Consider the following 17,018-nt stretch of genomic DNA (forward strand, 5'->3'; position numbering starts at 1 on the left):
TGCACTACAATTTTTAAAAATCTTTTGTCTGCATTATCTTATTTCATTCACACTCCAACCCTGGGCAGTTGGCTGGCCAGTTACAGATGAGTAGCTATGGTTTAGAAAGGTTACATGAGTGGCAACGCATAATTGAATACATTGTCTTAAGATTCAAGCTATTAAACACAGACTGAAAGCATTTTGAACTCATTTAATTCAACATTTTTATTTCACAGATAAGAAAACTCATGCTCAGAGAGGGGAGAAGACATCATCCAGTAGAGTGAGAGAGACAAGACCAACTCTCTGTTCCCTGAATTCAAGCCCATGCCCTCCACACCAAGCCATGTTTTCCCTGTATATGACCAAACAAAATGGTGCAGTTAAACCACGAGCCGTCATGCACAGGAGGGCCAGCTGGCCATCATGCTGGATCAAACAGCAGATATAGACCATCTCTAGTAGAACACTTGTGAATTGCCTTTGTTTCAAACTCATAAATGTTAGTATACCTTTGTAGGAGGACTACCATGAAAGATGAATTGCCACTATAAGCAGTCATTAGTATTTAGTGGAGATTATCTTTTAAAGGTGCCTACTTTAGATATGTCATAATATTAGAAATTAAGGATGAAGTATTTCTATCTATCTATGCTTTGTAGGACAATTACATTAATCCCAAAGTTACGTGACATAAGTAGGAAGCACATGCCTCTTCTGATATATAGCAAATAATATATACTCAATCCACTGAGCAAAAATTGGAACCTCAAGGCAAAGCTGTATGTACAACCTCAGAAAATCTGTGTGGCATGAAATACCGTAACGTACACTGAAAGGGCAATTTTCGATTTTTGTGAGGATTCCCAATAGCCAAATAGAAAAAAAGTGTGTATACATGTGAATTGGAGATGACTTGATATTAAGGATTGTCAGACTTATGTCACCCCATTGTAAGCATAGATAGTTAAAATCTATTTGATTTTATTAAATTAAAAGTGTACATTATTCATCACAATCCATAATGTAACTGAATTCATTCCTATGAACTGAATTCCAATTAGATTTATCATATTGTTGTTGTGAACACCAGAGAAAAGTAGGACAGTCCCACATCTAAGCAGGAAGATAAAATATATATCCGTTCTTTATTTCCATTTTTTCACTTACTTGTTCAATAAATAATCTATTTATTCAACAAGCATAATTTCTGGCTCTTTGCATTAGTATTCACTATGACATTAATAAGAATTAAATGCTACTTTGGAATTTTCACAAGTAACTGCTTAGTGATTCCAGAATCACCTGGTAGAAGGGGATATTTAAATTGCAACTTAAAAATCCAAATGTTGTTAAAAGTTTTAATAAAATTTCTTATAAAAATTACTTCATATACGAGTTGACAAATTGTTCATTTTCTCCTTGCAGAAGAACAATTAAATTGATGAGACGTATCATCTAACTCTCATACACATAATTACATATTTGCATGACAAATACAATTGGCATCTCATTTACCTCATTTCTGCACCCTTGAATATCACGTAAACATATTTTGTCCTAATTTTTAAATACTTTGAATAGTTTGAGAACCATAAGACCTTTTTTGACAATTTCCTCTTGATAAAGCAAATAGCATCATCAATGTCTCCCTAAAACTTAAAAGCTAACAGCCTATGCTTGAAGGGGCAGAAAAGTCAAGTTATTTCTTACTTTTTAGCGACAAACAGGTTGTTTATCATTGTAGTTGGAGACAAGACATATGGAATAATATATAAACACATCTTATCCTATTTATGCCTGTCACCTAAACATATAAATGCTATTTTTCCAAGTTTATTATCAAATTACAAAGTGGAAATATGGCTCAGATGGTAATAGAGGTAAAAACAAACCTAAGTCATGTAAGATGAGTAAGTCTAAAGATCTAATGTACAACATGAAGATTATTGTTAATAATATTGTAGTGCATACTGGTAATTTTTCAAGAAAGATTTTAGGCACTGATAGTAAAAAAACAAAGGTAACCATATGATGATGGGTATGTTAATTTGCTTCAATATAGGAATCACTTTTATATATGTGTGTATATTTTATATATATATATATACATAAAGATAAGTATCTCAAAACATCATGCTGTACAACTTAAATGTATACAATTAAAAATAATTTTAAAATACAACTAAGTTTGAAGTCATCCTACATTTAACAGTATCTCATTAATGAAACCAGCAAAATTATCATGTCATCTTTGCAAGTGAAGGAATACTAACAATAGACGTTAGCACATGCACAGTAAAAAATGGGTTCACAGAAGTGTGGTCATTGCTCTCACGTTGCAGTCCACAGAATTTTAAGCTATGTTAAACATTTATGAAGGAACAAGGGAAGTGCACGAATACGATTTAAACCTATTTGTTGGTGTACCATGATGCAGTTCTATCCCACTCATCCTATAATACATTTCTTTGACAAACAAAACTATCATCGCAATCAGTTCTTTGAATATTAAAATTGGATGTATAGTCATGTATATGTTGTGGGGTTGTAATGCTTACAGACTATTAACCACTGATCCTAAGATTTGGGTGGAAGTATTTGTCTCTATATCTAAGCAGCTAAAATACCATGGCTACTATCTGTGCGTGTGTGTGAGGTAATTTCAGTCTACTGACAAAAACACAGTTTAATGTATGATATTTATTGAGAGCATCAGCCTCTCTCATTTCTAAGATAAATCTCTTTTTTTCCATGATGGATATATACTTGTTACAAACCGTATTGTTCTCAGAGACCACAGCTGCTCCCTTTTTCCCAGGGTAAATATGTCAGTCTCCCGGCCTGAACTGCCCATTTCTTGAAGGCAGGAGCCACCCATATGTTACTCAGTTTTGTATTTTTCATGGTGCCCAGCTGAGTGTCTGGCACATATTAAGTACTCAGTTAATGATTTTTAATGAAAACATAGCAGTAAGCCTATTTTCCTTATAATTTTATACATAATTACAGAGTACTTTCCCACCTAGAACCTTACAGGATTAAGGGTCATTAGAATTCACTATTCATCCATCTTGAACCCAGTGAAATTTTGTCAGATACAAAGAAAGGCCATAATAATTGTGTTTCTAAGTGGGGACAGTTTATGTACCATTAGTGGGCTCTCACATGAGTGAGAAATACCAACTTTTACATACCACATTGAAAAATGTCACTGTTACATACCTTTAGAAACAAATCAATCTTAAATTTTTCTTTAATAATCACAGTATGCTTTAATCTAAGATTATAGTGCCAGTAGTAGTATATGCCACTCGAAACACTAATACAAATCAAGCAATTCATTGTGTCTCAAAGCTTTTAATTTAGGTCTAAATACACCTAATAGTCATCTGGTTATCTTCTGAAGTCAAGCACAAGGACAAGAACCAAACTTCTAATTATTTGAGGCAATGTATTATATTAACAATTATTAGACACTTAAGGGGAAAGTTTACTATAAATTAAAATATTTCTCCAGTCCTGACATCTCTTATTACTACCTTGTTATAAAATTATTTTAAGATTATGCCTGTGACCTGTGTGTGCTTCTTCAAAGAAATCTGAAATGTTGCCTGTGACCTGTGCTTGTTTGTGAAATCAACATTAAATGATTCAGCTGATGGCAACATACATCATCTGATTAATCATTTAATCAGAGGGTCAATAACACTCAAGTGTTTAAAAATAAATTTTCATGAAGCCCAACATGACAGCCATAGTAAGTCAAAGGAAATGAGTAAAAGGATACTTAGATATTATATTCACGATGTCAAACCTGACATTTTAAAACCTGCTTTTGTTTTATTCATCTAGCACACAACTGGCTAGCTATCCTTTTATGAATTAAGTCAGGATTATTACAGAATATACACGTGTCAATCCATCTGAAATCAAGATTTTAAAAAAAATTGTTCATAATCTATTGATCTAATTTTTCCAAAATGGCATTGCTTTGGAACTTCATTCTGATTTTGAACAACAATAAATAACATCGCTGAACCCGCATGTTTTAAGTATCCGAGGCAACAGACATTTCAAGCTTATTTCTTGCATGAAAACTATTAATCATCATGCAGATAAGTCGTGTCTAAATGGGATAGGATAACGAAGCTGACTGCTGTATTATTTGTCAGGCAGTGGCTTCACAGTTTATTCAGGACTTTTGCTCTCTAAAACTCCAGGAAATTACAAAAATATAAAAACTTCAGGATCCAACTCTTTTAGAGCATTCCATGTGGCATGAAAGAGATGCTCATTAGTTCAGCAAGGATTTATTTGAGCACCAGCCACAAGCAAGACACTGTTGAGGAGCTGGGATAGACCAAGTGTTCTAGTGGCTACTCCACACTGCACGCATAGTAGCATTACAGAATAACGCTGATTCAAGTCACTTTCTTTGTACAATATTCTTAGAACAAGCAGATCTTTCTTCTTCAATAGAAGTAGGAAATATAAATTTTCTCTATATAACATCACTGTTGCTTTGCACTTAAAATTTCTGCCAGTGCACTTTTAACCTGTTTCTACTCTGCCAATAAGAGGTATGAACTTCAAGAAATGAATTGTATGACTGATAACTTCTTATGTGCACATGAGTAAAAATATAGATCAAAAGATCTATTATTCTAATGTACTAAACACAAGAGTTAATATTGTTCTGTAAAACAAAATCTTATAATTCAAGATAACTCATTTGTCCTTTAACTAGTCTTATACTTAGAAATTATTACTAAGGGTAGCTACATTCACATGATCAAATTAACAAAACAGGTATCTGCTTTGATTTACTCTCGATTTATTGGTTGTTCAGAATTATGTCATTTAATTTCCACCTATTTGTGAAGGGAGAGGGAACTTTCCCTCCCTCATCAACTAGAGGGTGATGGACCAAATACCCTCAAAGGGCACGAAAGGTGAAAACCGGTGCCATTACCCCCTTTCAGTGTTCCTGATCTTAAAGCAGAGCCATTAATCCACTTCTACAAGCTAGACATCCAGTACCCCTACTTGTCACATCCCTCTTCCTCCAAGTTTCTGGCACAGTGTGAGCAAACATTCTTTCTTGAATGATGAATGAGTGTCTCAATGCAGTCATTAATAAGCATTTCAAGCAAAAAGAGTTTGCTTATTTCTATTTGCCAGGGTCATTTTAATCAGAGTTTAAAAAATGAAATAAATTATTTCAAAGTTCATAATGAACAAATTAAATACTTTCATTGAAACCATCCAGATTTTTTAGCATCCCATAGATGTGACCACAATTGCAGACATTTATTAGAGTATTCTTTGAATTATTATAGAAACTCAGAACTTTATTGCTAAATTAGACTTCAACAATTTTCTAGTAGATCTTCCTCATTTTATGAGAAAGACTTTTAGGAGATCTGCAAAAGGTTATCCAGTCAGGTGGTGTATGAACAGAGAGGAAGACTAGCCATTTTCACTCTCAGTCCAATGTTTATTTCCACAACTATGCTGCAATTTCTAGGTTCTATGGCTTCATTTTCATATTAGAAATCAGTAAGAAACTATACTACCTATAAGGGAAATATCTCCAAATGATTAATTTTGTCACATCACTTAGATTTCTGCTTTAAATATTAAAATAAATAGAAGTATTTTTAGATGGGTGGAAAGCAAACCCAGTTTTGTAAAAGATTAAGCACTTTCATGCTCCATTTGCAATTTATATTGTATGCCTTAAATGCAGGTGAATAAAAGACGGTACATGTTTCCCTGTTGCTTAATATTCTGAAGCAATAAAATTATCTAGTTAAATCTAGTTGTCCATAATTGAATGTATAAAGACCCAAAGGAAGGTAAGTTTTGAGGAAGTGCTTGGGGAAGTGATATAGTGGCTGGAAAAGTACTATTGGTGTCCAGTCTATTCCAAATGACTGTGCAATCTTGGACTACCCACTTCCTCTGTAGATTTCTGTTTCCTCATCTCTACAATCAGAAGATTGATCTGAACAGAGGGTCTGTCAATGGACTTCCCATTAAGCTCTTTGATGTGGGTATGTGAGTGCGCATTTTTCTGAAGCTAAGAGAGTCTATAGCTTCTATTAGCCTGTGAAAAGGGTCAGAGACACAAAACTGACTAATTGCCTGTGTACTAATTTAACCTGAGGTCCCTCTTAACTTGTGAAATCTTACGAAGCTATAAATAGAATTAAAATTTTAGATGGAAACCAGGAATTAATATAATTATTATCCCTAATAAGATTATTTGAAAAGCATATTTTGTACAAAGGGGTACCACCATGACCAACCATGCATTCAAGCATTAGCTGAAGAACTTCACTAGAAGCCCAGTAAGGATTTGCCATCATTAGCATCCATTGCACCAGACACTAGACATGAAAGTACATGTAGTAAATCTAAATATATCACAGATATTTTTGTTCTGCCTTTTTATTATCAGAGTTTTAATGGGCTATCAAGGTAAGGCTGCTACTTAGGATTACATGAAGTGGAAACAACCCAGAATAGTTTGCCAGCAAATAAAACTTCTTTCTCACAATTTTCAAGATATTCATCCAAAATCATTTTGATTGTAACTTTTGGATAGCTGAATAGCACTGTTCTTATACTAAGCATATGATTATAAAAGGACCCAGAAATAAAAGTTGTTGTGCTTACTCACTTCCTTCCCTCCTTAATTTAATAAATGTTTGTTAATTGTCTACTGTAAGTTGGAAACTCTCCCAGACACTTGTGAAATATCAGTGAACACAATAAATATATTTCACTCTCATGGTGCCTACATTCTAGAAGGGAGAAATAAAATAAAAATCATACATTAAAGTAAGCACATTATGTATTATATTTAAAGGTGAATAACACTTTGGCAAAGAAAGGAAAAAGAAAGAAAAGGAAAGAAGGAAGGAAGGAAGCAAGAAAGAAAGAGAAAGAAAGAAAGGAAGGAAGGGAGGGAGAGAGGGAGGAAGGAAGGAAGGGAGAAAGGAAGGAAGGGAGGAAGGAAGGAAGGAAAAAGAAAGAAAGGAAAGAAAGAAAGAAAAGAAAGAAAGAAGGAAAGAAAGAAAGAAAAAGAAAAAGAAAGAAAGAAGGAAAAAAAGTAGGGAGACTGGGAATACCAGAGGTGAGAAGAATGGCTCCAATTTTATATAGATTAGGGCAGGCCTCCCCAAGAATGTGTCAGGGCAAGGGTATGCTTGATTTATTCAAGAAATAGCAAGGAGGTCATTGTGGCAGGGAAAAAGCAAAAATTATTTTGCTGTTGTAGTGGTGATGTTTGTAAAATTTCATCGTTGTTGACACCTCATACTGTATTAGTTCCATATTTAAAATGAAAGTTATAATATCTTTGGTATAATCTTATTCGTGTCCCATGTTTGTCAAAAATTTCAGTCAAAATTCTTCTCAGAATTTTAAAATCTATCTCAAAACTATGATCTCTGGTTGGTATGTATTTTAAGTCTCTCATTTCCCACAAATATGTATTTGGCAATGAACTGTTATGTAATACGCAGATATGCCATTTAATAAGAGATGATGTCACTATAAAGAAATCAAGTAAAAGAACTTTATTTTGGAAATTAGGAAATTAGGCACAAAGGGATTTGTTACTCCAAGGAAGAGAAATTCCAAGACTTACAATTAACATGAAAGCCCTCATTCTTTCTGAAATGTCACTGTTCCTTTGGCATTTTAGTACATTTTTTGTTTCATTAACTTTCTTCCAGAAATTGAAACAATCATAATAATTATAAAATTTGCATGGCATTTATCTGGGTTAATGCCTGAAACAAGCAAGACCAATATAAAGGTAGCACTTTTTCACAAGGGGAGGGTCAGGTAGCCGTTCCCCACAGTAAGTATCTTGCTCCTGCCTCCAGGCCTCACATGAAAATGAACCGTAATCTCACCAGCTTATAAATGTAACACAAAATGTACACAGCCATACCTTGCCCAACTGGTCCTTTTTGACAAAGCCAGTGGCTGCTGCAATGCTCCCTGCTCCCTCCACTGTCTTCTGGGCTACTGCTGTCACACCCGTCACCACTGCTCCTCCAACATTTGTCACTTGCTCTTTGGTCTTCTCAGCCACTGGTACAAATAAAGAGCAACAACAGATTAAAGGGTGGTAGAATAACAGTGACTTAAAATCATTCCACTTCCACTAGCCATCGGCTTCCATACACCTGTATCTACACATGCCATAGATAACTGAGTGGTCAGAAGAAACAAAAGCCACCAAGATGTCCAAGTGAGTGTGGTTCAACCAAACATTGAATCTTGGCTAAGATATTTTGGCTAAAGTCATGCAGTATTAAAAAGTGCTTCAAGTTTAACGATCAGGAATGTAAAGCCATGAGTGATTTGGATTTGGTTTATACTATGGAAAGTTTACAGAAAGCAATTCTTACAGGTGCAGTTATATTTGAACCAGACTCAGCATGAATATTTCTTTATTTCAATTCAGTGCCAATCCTTTGATCTCACTCAGCAAGTTAATTTCCACCACACCTTCTAAGCAACACAATACATACTTCTATTTATTTACTTATTTGAGATGGAGTTTCATTCTTGTTGTTCAGGCTGGAATGCAATGGCACAATCTCAGCTCACAGCAACCTCCGCCTCCTGAGTTCAAGCTATTCTCCTGCCTCAGTCTCCCGAGTAGCTGGGATTACAGGTGCCCACAACCACGCCTGGCTAATTATTATTATTATTATTATTATTTGTATTTTTCGTAGAAACAGGGTTTCATCATGTTGGCCAGGCTGGTCTTGAACTCCTAACTTCAGGTGATCCACCTGCCTTAGCCTCCCAAAGTGCTGGGATTATAGGCATGATCCACCGCACCCAGCCCCTACTTATTATCTATGTGTTCAGAAGTGGTATTATCACATATGTATGAATAACAGCATAAGAAACCGTTGTGAAGGAACTTGGATCTTTTTATAGAACTTCAGGTAGTGAAACAAAGGGTTCTTAAAAAGCTAAATTTGCAGTAATTTTAATAGGAGCACAGGAGCTAGACAGTATGAAAATGAAGAGGCTATTGAGCACCCTTACAATTTCTTTTCATAAAACAAAATGAGATACGGTCATTCAGTAGATTTATTAAAATAAGTTAACATTTTTGAGAAGACAGTGTAAATAGTTTGAATTGAGTTTACAAGCAGAAGTTTAATTTCATGTCAAAAACGTTCTTGTTCAGTTAAATAAGCCAGAAACAGAAAGGCAAACAACCACATGATCTCACTCATGTGGAATCTAAAGAAAAAAAAAAAGTTGATATCATAGAAGCAGAGAGGAGAACAGTGGAGGAGAGTGGAGGATGGGGACACTCATCTAAGGAAATGAAGGCACATTTTCTTGACATGCTTTGTACTCCCCAGATAAGCCTCAGTCTGAGAGGAGTTACACCATGTCAGCTGTTTAGTGCTATTCACATGACTATTGTATAGGTTTCATCTCACCAGTTGAAGAAGCCAATATTTACTTATTTATTTATTTATTTATTTTGAGACGGAGTCTTGCTCTGTCACCCAGGCTGGAGTGCAGTGGCACGATGTCGGCTCACTGCAAACTCTGACTCCCGGGTTCAGGCCATTCTCCTGCCTCAGCCTCCCCAGCAGCTGGGACTACAGGCGCGCGCCACCACGCCCGGCTAATTTTTTTATATTTTTAGTAGAGACAGGGTTTCACCGTGTTAGCCAGGATGGTCTCGATCTCCTGACCTCGTGATCTGCCCGCTTCGGCCTCCCAAAGTGCTAGGATAACAGGCGTGAGCCACCGCGCCCGGCCTGAAGCCAATATTTAAATGGTGTGGACAAAGCAATTCGTTTTCAAATAGACTATGTAAGCTAAGGGGGTCTGTAAGGACAAGAGGCTTTCTCCTTAGTTCAGGCAATGTGGGCAAGCCTGACATAGCCACACAGCCCAAGACCAGAAAGGGTCCACAGTAGTGTTGCTCCCTATTTGTCTTTTAGGCTAGAATTTTGTACAACTACCTACCAACTCCGTGCCACTTCTAAGGATATGGCTGATGTCTCCTTAAGAGTAAGAGCTATTTACAATTCAAAGTTCGATTTCAATGCCAGCGAAAAGCTGTACTGAAAATCTTATGTTTTAAAACATTTCTGAAATGTTGATCCTTTAAAAATAGTCAATTATGTGTTTCAAGTTGTCATTTTTTTCCTTTTCAAGGACGTGAATTGAAAATTTTGCTTGAAACGAACATTTTCTTGTTATAAAATCTCAAAGCGAGATTAAAAATAGGTTTTGAATTTTTTACAGATCCAGCCATAAATTTTATAATATCTAGATAACCTTTTATATATGTATAAATTTTAATCTAGTTTTAATGCAATACACTGCACAGTAAAATGTACTCTACACATTATTATAATTTTGTTGTTTTATTATTATAATCATAAATAAAATGGCTACATTACAAAATGACAGAGTGTACATGTAGCAATAATCGACACATTTAAAAACATTTCTGTAGAACTGATTTCTCTAGTAGGGTCTCTGCTGACCTTTAACCTCTATTTTTCCCCTTGAGGGCCTTTCACACTATCTCTCTACTCACTGACATTCCAAATGACGGGTGACAAAACAAAAGGAAAAGAGACACACTCATATTAGTACATTTTGGGTCTAATAAATGGTAACTGTTTTTCGGCAATTGAGTTCTTTGAAATCAGGGATTCTGCTTTATTTTTCTTTATATTATTTCATAGTAGATAATGAATAATTTAGAATATACTAAAACGAATTTAGTGTCTATCTCTAATGTCTGCATTAATATAAATAATAGGTTTATATTTGACTTTAGCTACTTTAAAAATAAAATTCCAAAAAGGAAATGTGATACCAACTTTTAGAATAGATATAGCCAAATCTAACCTTTGACATTAAACAAAATTATAAAATTAATATATGGTTTTGAATTGTTATACAAGTAAATATGTATATTTAAATATACATATGTAAATACGGATTTAAAGAAAATAAATTTAAAACAATTTACTAAGGAAATTTAAATCATAATATGTTGAAAATTAGTTTTGTTCGTTATGATGTAATAAATTTATAAGAATCAAAACCTTCAGAGAATCTCCAGTGTTAGAAATTTCTTTATACTATACTTGCATGAAAAATAAGTAACTTTATATCATAGTTTATTTTTAAAGTACCTTAAAAAACATATCATTCAGTAAGTTTAATTAAACACATTTTCATATATTTCTATAATATGATGCATTAAGTTGATAACTGAAATAATTTCCTGAGCTCAAAGAGCCAGGATTTAAGTTGGTGGATTTTTCATTGATATTATCTAACTAGGATAATTTATTTTCTTTGAACTTTGTAGGTAGAAAGTTCCCAGCCCAAGTTTACTGAAGTCTGTATTTCTCCCCTGCCCCACCGAAAAAAAAAAAGCTAATGGGATGAATTTAGGGGAAATTGTTTCTTTAATATTAGAAGATAATATTAGGTACTATGTAATAGTTTCTTGTTTCCCTGCATTAAGACTTGTAGCAAGAACAATTAACAATTAGTTAGCACTTAATATGTACCCATAATAAACATTTTACATCAGGCATAATATGCAAATTATTCTCCCTCTCTTTAACCGTTGAAGTGTAATTATCTTATTTCTTCTCATAATTAGACTTAAGCACTTTATATTAAATAACCCTATTCAAAAAGTGAATTCATTTATCTGATGTGGGAGAGGAATGATTATGATAGCAGCTGATTTATCCCAATGTGTTTCTCATAGCCATACTAGTTATGACAGCATTTTTGGTTATTTCACTACTGCCAGGGTGGTCCATGGGTGCAATCGCTGTAAATATTGCACATGCTGAAATCACCATGTCCTTACTGCCTAGCAACATTTCCCATAGTTTTCTGTGGAACACTAGTTTCATTCAACCCTAGTAACTAATGAAGAAAGGTTTCAATAATCAAAAAGTTTGAATAACCCTGATTTTAACTATGTAATGCAAATTTCTTTACTGTAGGACATCTCAGATTCCTTAATATACTAAAGAGAAAATAAAGTATGCAAAGTCTCCCAACATTGTACAATGTTAGAAACTTAAGATTGTGAGCCACTGTCCTTCAGAAAACATTTTATAAAATGTCTAATTGTACAAACTTCAGTCTCTCTCTCTCTCTCTCTCTCTCTCTCTCTCTCACACACACACTCACACACACACACACACACACACACAGATATGTGTTTACATTCTGGCATTCTGGAGAAGACTAAAAAAATGCAGCCCATCTCCACAGTCTCCATTAGATCATTAGGTGACAGTAATAGTTGGGTTCTTTAATTTTTACCACTGACTCCAGAACTTGCCACATGCTTGTCTGCTTTCTAAACCTCATAGGTTCTTCCTCAACTACTAAATGGAACACCATTCATCTAGGTTGACCCTCTTCAGATAGTGGAGTCTCCACCTGTCTGTTATCTAGTTCTTATTATAATCATGCTTCACAATATCATATTTATAGGAGGTCCCTAGAAGGCATCATAGTCCACTTACTTAACTACTTCTCTGTTGGACTGCAACAGAGCCCATTAAAGATGCACAATTAACTTCTAACAGAACTAGTTTCAAAGGAGTCTTTTATTTTTACACTCTGATTTTTAAATCAAAAGTATTCATTTAAAGAAATAATTTTCTCCACTAGTTGTAAAAATGTTGCACAAGAAAGTTCACTATAAAACTATAAGTAACACTTATAAAATACATATTGTTTGCTTTTGTTTTCCAGATGTTTTGTGTACATTAATTCACTGAATTATTTTATAGATGAGGAAGCTAAATCACATAGAGGTGAAGAATCTTGCAAAAAACACACAGCTGGTAAGGAGTAAGCAGGAAGTTGAACCAAGAAGATCTGACTCCTGTGTTTTTAGTCCTATCCACAACACTGTATTAAGATTCCCATATCATTGTCCTTGTTTCCATTTTAGAAGTCAGTGATAGGAACATTTTATTTGTATAGGCACTATTGTGTTTAATGCTTTCCGATCATATAAATTATATTTCTGATTATATCTTTTGCTTCACCACATCTGCCAGGAAACGTGGAGTACTTACAACAGAAAACTTAATTACAGCAAGTCTGTGGGCTTTTAATTTGTTAAATTTTGGTTCTCCTTTGATTTCTCTATTTCTGGCACTCTCATCCTCATCTTCCTCAACATTTGATGATGATTATCATCCTTTTCATCATTTTTGATATTTCTTGATTGTAAACCTAATTGACTTGTTCAAATTCTCGGTAAATTTAGGCCAAATGAATAATATAATCAGAAATGTAATAATTGCACAATAATATTTGTACAAATAGCTATACCATAACAATACAAATATAAATACAATAAAGAATTTACTGACTGTCCAAGGGTGTTTCCTGAAATGCACTCTGAATTATCAAAGGAATATTGTAATCAACATAATTTAAGGTCAAAATATTTTACTGTAATCAACAGAAATTTTACTCTTTTTTTAAAATTATGGCAATATTCACATTTTATTTTTGTCAGCAGTTTGTCAATACATTTTTGGTCAGAATATTTAAATGCCCACTTACTATAAATTAAACATAGCTTATCAATTCAAAGCCCTCATTATTCTTGGCAAGTATATTTTTTATTTATAATCAATATTTACCTATTTAAAAATACTTTATGAAGAATTCAGTTTCAATAAGACTGATATGTTCTTAGAATGCTCAGTGATTGTTTTACAGTTTCATCGGAATCTTGAATACTGGGCCACACTAATCACTAGATACTTTAAATATCATCTTTGGATATAAGCACAATGGAGCTTACCTGTTGCCACACCATGCACCACTCCCTCCTTGGTTTTGGAGCCTACAAAAACAAATTCAAGACATAAGTCTCAAGCTAGCCTTAAACTGCTGATTAGCTAGTTTTCAATACAACTAATTAAAAAATCTCAATCTTCAGAAGTCTATATATTATTATATCTTCAGGGAAAGAAAAAAAAATATATATATATATATCCTAAAACTAGAAGAAGGAACTCCAGTAACCACCACAATAAATAGAAGAAAGCCCAGCTAACAGGAGGTCCTCTCCAATTACGATTTTAGCACAAAATAATGACTTTATCCCCTTTGTTCCCACATCACATGTCAACTTACAGAGGAGAAAAAAGAATGAGATAACACAGGGACCCAGTGAGAAGATAATTTTGAATTCAGAGCTGTAGAAGCTTTAAAAGTACAGCACTAGAGACAGATCAGTCAACCCATGAAACAAAAGGGAAGAAGGATGGAGAGAAGGCTTTAACATGTGCTGAACACCCATTATGTAAAAAAACATTTTAGGCCGGGCGCAGTGGCTCATGCCTGTAATCCCAGCAATTTGGGAGGCCGAGGTGGGCAGATCACGAGGTCAGGAGATCGAGACCATCCTGGCTAATACGGTGAAACCCCATCTCTACCAAAAATACAAAAAATTAGCCAGGCGTGGTGGCGGGTGCCTGTAGTCCCAGCTACTTGGGAGGCTGAGGCAGGAGAACGGCATGAACTCGGGAGGCAGAACTTGCAGTGAGCCGAGATTGTGCCACTGCACTCCAGCCTGGGTAACAGAGCAAGACTCTGTCTCAAAAAAACAAACAAACAGACAAACAAACAAACAAACAAAAAACACATTTTACATATCATCTTATTTAATCTTCATAACACCCATTTAATATAGTTATATTATGCCCATTTTAAATAGCTGATGAAATTAAAAATCCGAGTTAAGTAATTTATGTAACATTACACATGTAATAATAGGCTATAAGCACATTCAAACTAGGGTCTCTACACAGGATCAGAATTTCTTCCAAACCTTGACCATTACTAAACTTGAATACAAATAATTATTATGTGTATTATTAAAATTATGCTTGTAAAACATTTTATTCATATATTCTCTAATGTTGGATTTTTCAGTGTAATTCACACTGTATAATTTATGGAATCGGCATGATTTTTATGTTTTACAGAATTATCATACTCCTTTTTAAGTTTGGATCAGTTTACAAAATGTTATCATTTGCACTTTAATGTCATGATATACTGACAGTGTATTTAACATAAGGTGTATTTTTCAGCATCGCTTCCTCTGGGACACCTTTACTCTTTATCACAACCTCTTTCCCCATTATACGGATACCTTCACCTCAATAAGTTCCTCTGACTGAATATTTAGAGTCTCCTGAATTGCAGCAGTGACAACATCCTCAGGGTGGCTACTTCCTGTATACATCAACTTATGTTTGATTCAAATTTTACTTCCAGAATGTTTCACTTCCTTTGTTTGCTACTCTTTCATCTTTGCTGGCCAGTTTCCTCTTTTGATTGCGCATTTTTGTGAAACATCACATGGGCTCACCACTGGGAGACAATGTGGCCACACAAGTACGGGCATTGCTGTCTGTATGAACTGCATAACAGATGTGAAGCAACCAATCTCCAAAAAGCTTTGAAAGAAGTTCTGTGGTTTTGTCACTGATTATAATGGGTTTCTGTTATTTATGTAATGATTTGAAGGCTGAAGAGTTAGCAGCAAAGTTTGTACTTTATGCAATGACTTTCGGTATACTGTGGTAACAGAAATTTGAATTGTGTTGTTAGGGGCTGGTGTTATTTAACTAACCATAGTACCTGGAATTTGTTTGTGCTGGAACTATGCAGAGTGAGAACAGCTGATATTTAAGAGAATATGTTTCAATCTCTATCTCTCATCCTCACCACCTGCACCCCATGTTGTCTTAAAAATGACTAGTAGTAAGAAATGTCTAACAGCTGGAATGCGATCTTTGTTCTTTGCCTTAGCAGTACCTAAGAATTTGACCTTTGGTTAAATTATGAAACGTATTCTAAATCAAAGACAATGAGATAGAAGTAGAGAGTAGAATTATGATTATTAGAGGCTGACAAGGGTAAGAAGGAGGGGAGGACATGGAGAGGTTGGTTAAAGAATATGAAATTGGAGCCAAATATGAGGAATGAGTTCTAGCATTCTGTAGTACTGTAGGGTGATATACTTAACAATAGTTTATTGCATATGTTCAAAAATCTAGAAGAGAGAATTTTTAATTTTTACTGTTCCCACCACAAAGGAATGATAAATGTTTCAGGTAATGGATATGTTAATTACCCTAATTTGGTTATCACACATTGTATACATGTATGGAAATATAATTCTGGATCCCACAATTATATACAATTATTACATATTCACTAAAAATAAAAGAAAAATTAAAAATAGAGTAGCATATGACCCAGCAATCCCTCTTCCGGGTGTAGATCCACAAGAAAAGATTTCAGCATATCTGTTTCCAAGGGCCCCAACACAGTGGCTCTTGCTTGGAATCCCAGTGCTTTGGGAAGCTGAGGCAGGAAGATCACTTATAACTATATAAGGAATTTTAAAAACACTAAAACTAATATTTATTTATTTAGCAAACCAGAATTTAAGACATTAAAAATTAAAGTGTTTTATTTCTTTGTAAAAAACTTATCAAGAGTAATGTAAATAGTGTTTGTCTTCTTCTCATTGTATAACTTCCTATACGGAGTGGACATGTTTTTTATATTTTACAGAATTGTCATACTCTATTTTAAATTTGAATTAGGAGTTTGAGACCAGTCTGGGCAACAGAGTGAGATGCTACATCTACAAAAAATATTAAAAATTAGCCAGGCATGGTAATGTATGCCTGTAGTCCCAGCTACTTGGGAGGCCAAGGCAGGAGGATCTCTTGAGCCCAGAAGTTTGAGGTTACAGTGAGCTATGATAACACCACTCCATTGCAGCCTGGGTGACAGCAGGACCCTGTCTCCAAAAAAGAAAAAAAGAAAAACATAATAGCCACAACTAAAGTGTCTACTGATAGATAGGTAGATAAAAAGATTGTGGTACATAGATACAATGGAATATCAGTCAGCCCTAAAAAAACAAGATC

The 17,018-nt window shown here is 34.5% G+C and overlaps 1 protein-coding gene across 5 annotated transcripts in view; it reads right to left on the reverse strand.

The window, feature by feature from the left end:
• SNCA (synuclein alpha) overlaps positions 1–17,018 on the reverse strand; it is a 113,808-nt gene that overhangs the window by 89,740 nt on the left and 7,050 nt on the right. For all 5 annotated transcript variants that reach the window (XM_055384084.2, XM_055384081.2, XM_055384085.2 and 2 more), the window contains exons 3-4: positions 13,865–13,906; positions 7,952–8,094 (exon numbers count right to left, since the gene is read on the reverse strand). In XM_055384084.2, coding sequence (XP_055240059.1) covers positions 7,952–8,094; positions 13,865–13,906 — 185 coding nt within the window. The remainder of the gene's footprint in view (positions 1–7,951; positions 8,095–13,864; positions 13,907–17,018) is intronic.

The sequence above is a fragment of the Gorilla gorilla genome, chromosome 3 (genome assembly GCF_029281585.2).
Source record: "Gorilla gorilla gorilla isolate KB3781 chromosome 3, NHGRI_mGorGor1-v2.1_pri, whole genome shotgun sequence".
Lineage (NCBI taxonomy): Eukaryota > Metazoa > Chordata > Mammalia > Primates > Hominidae > Gorilla > Gorilla gorilla.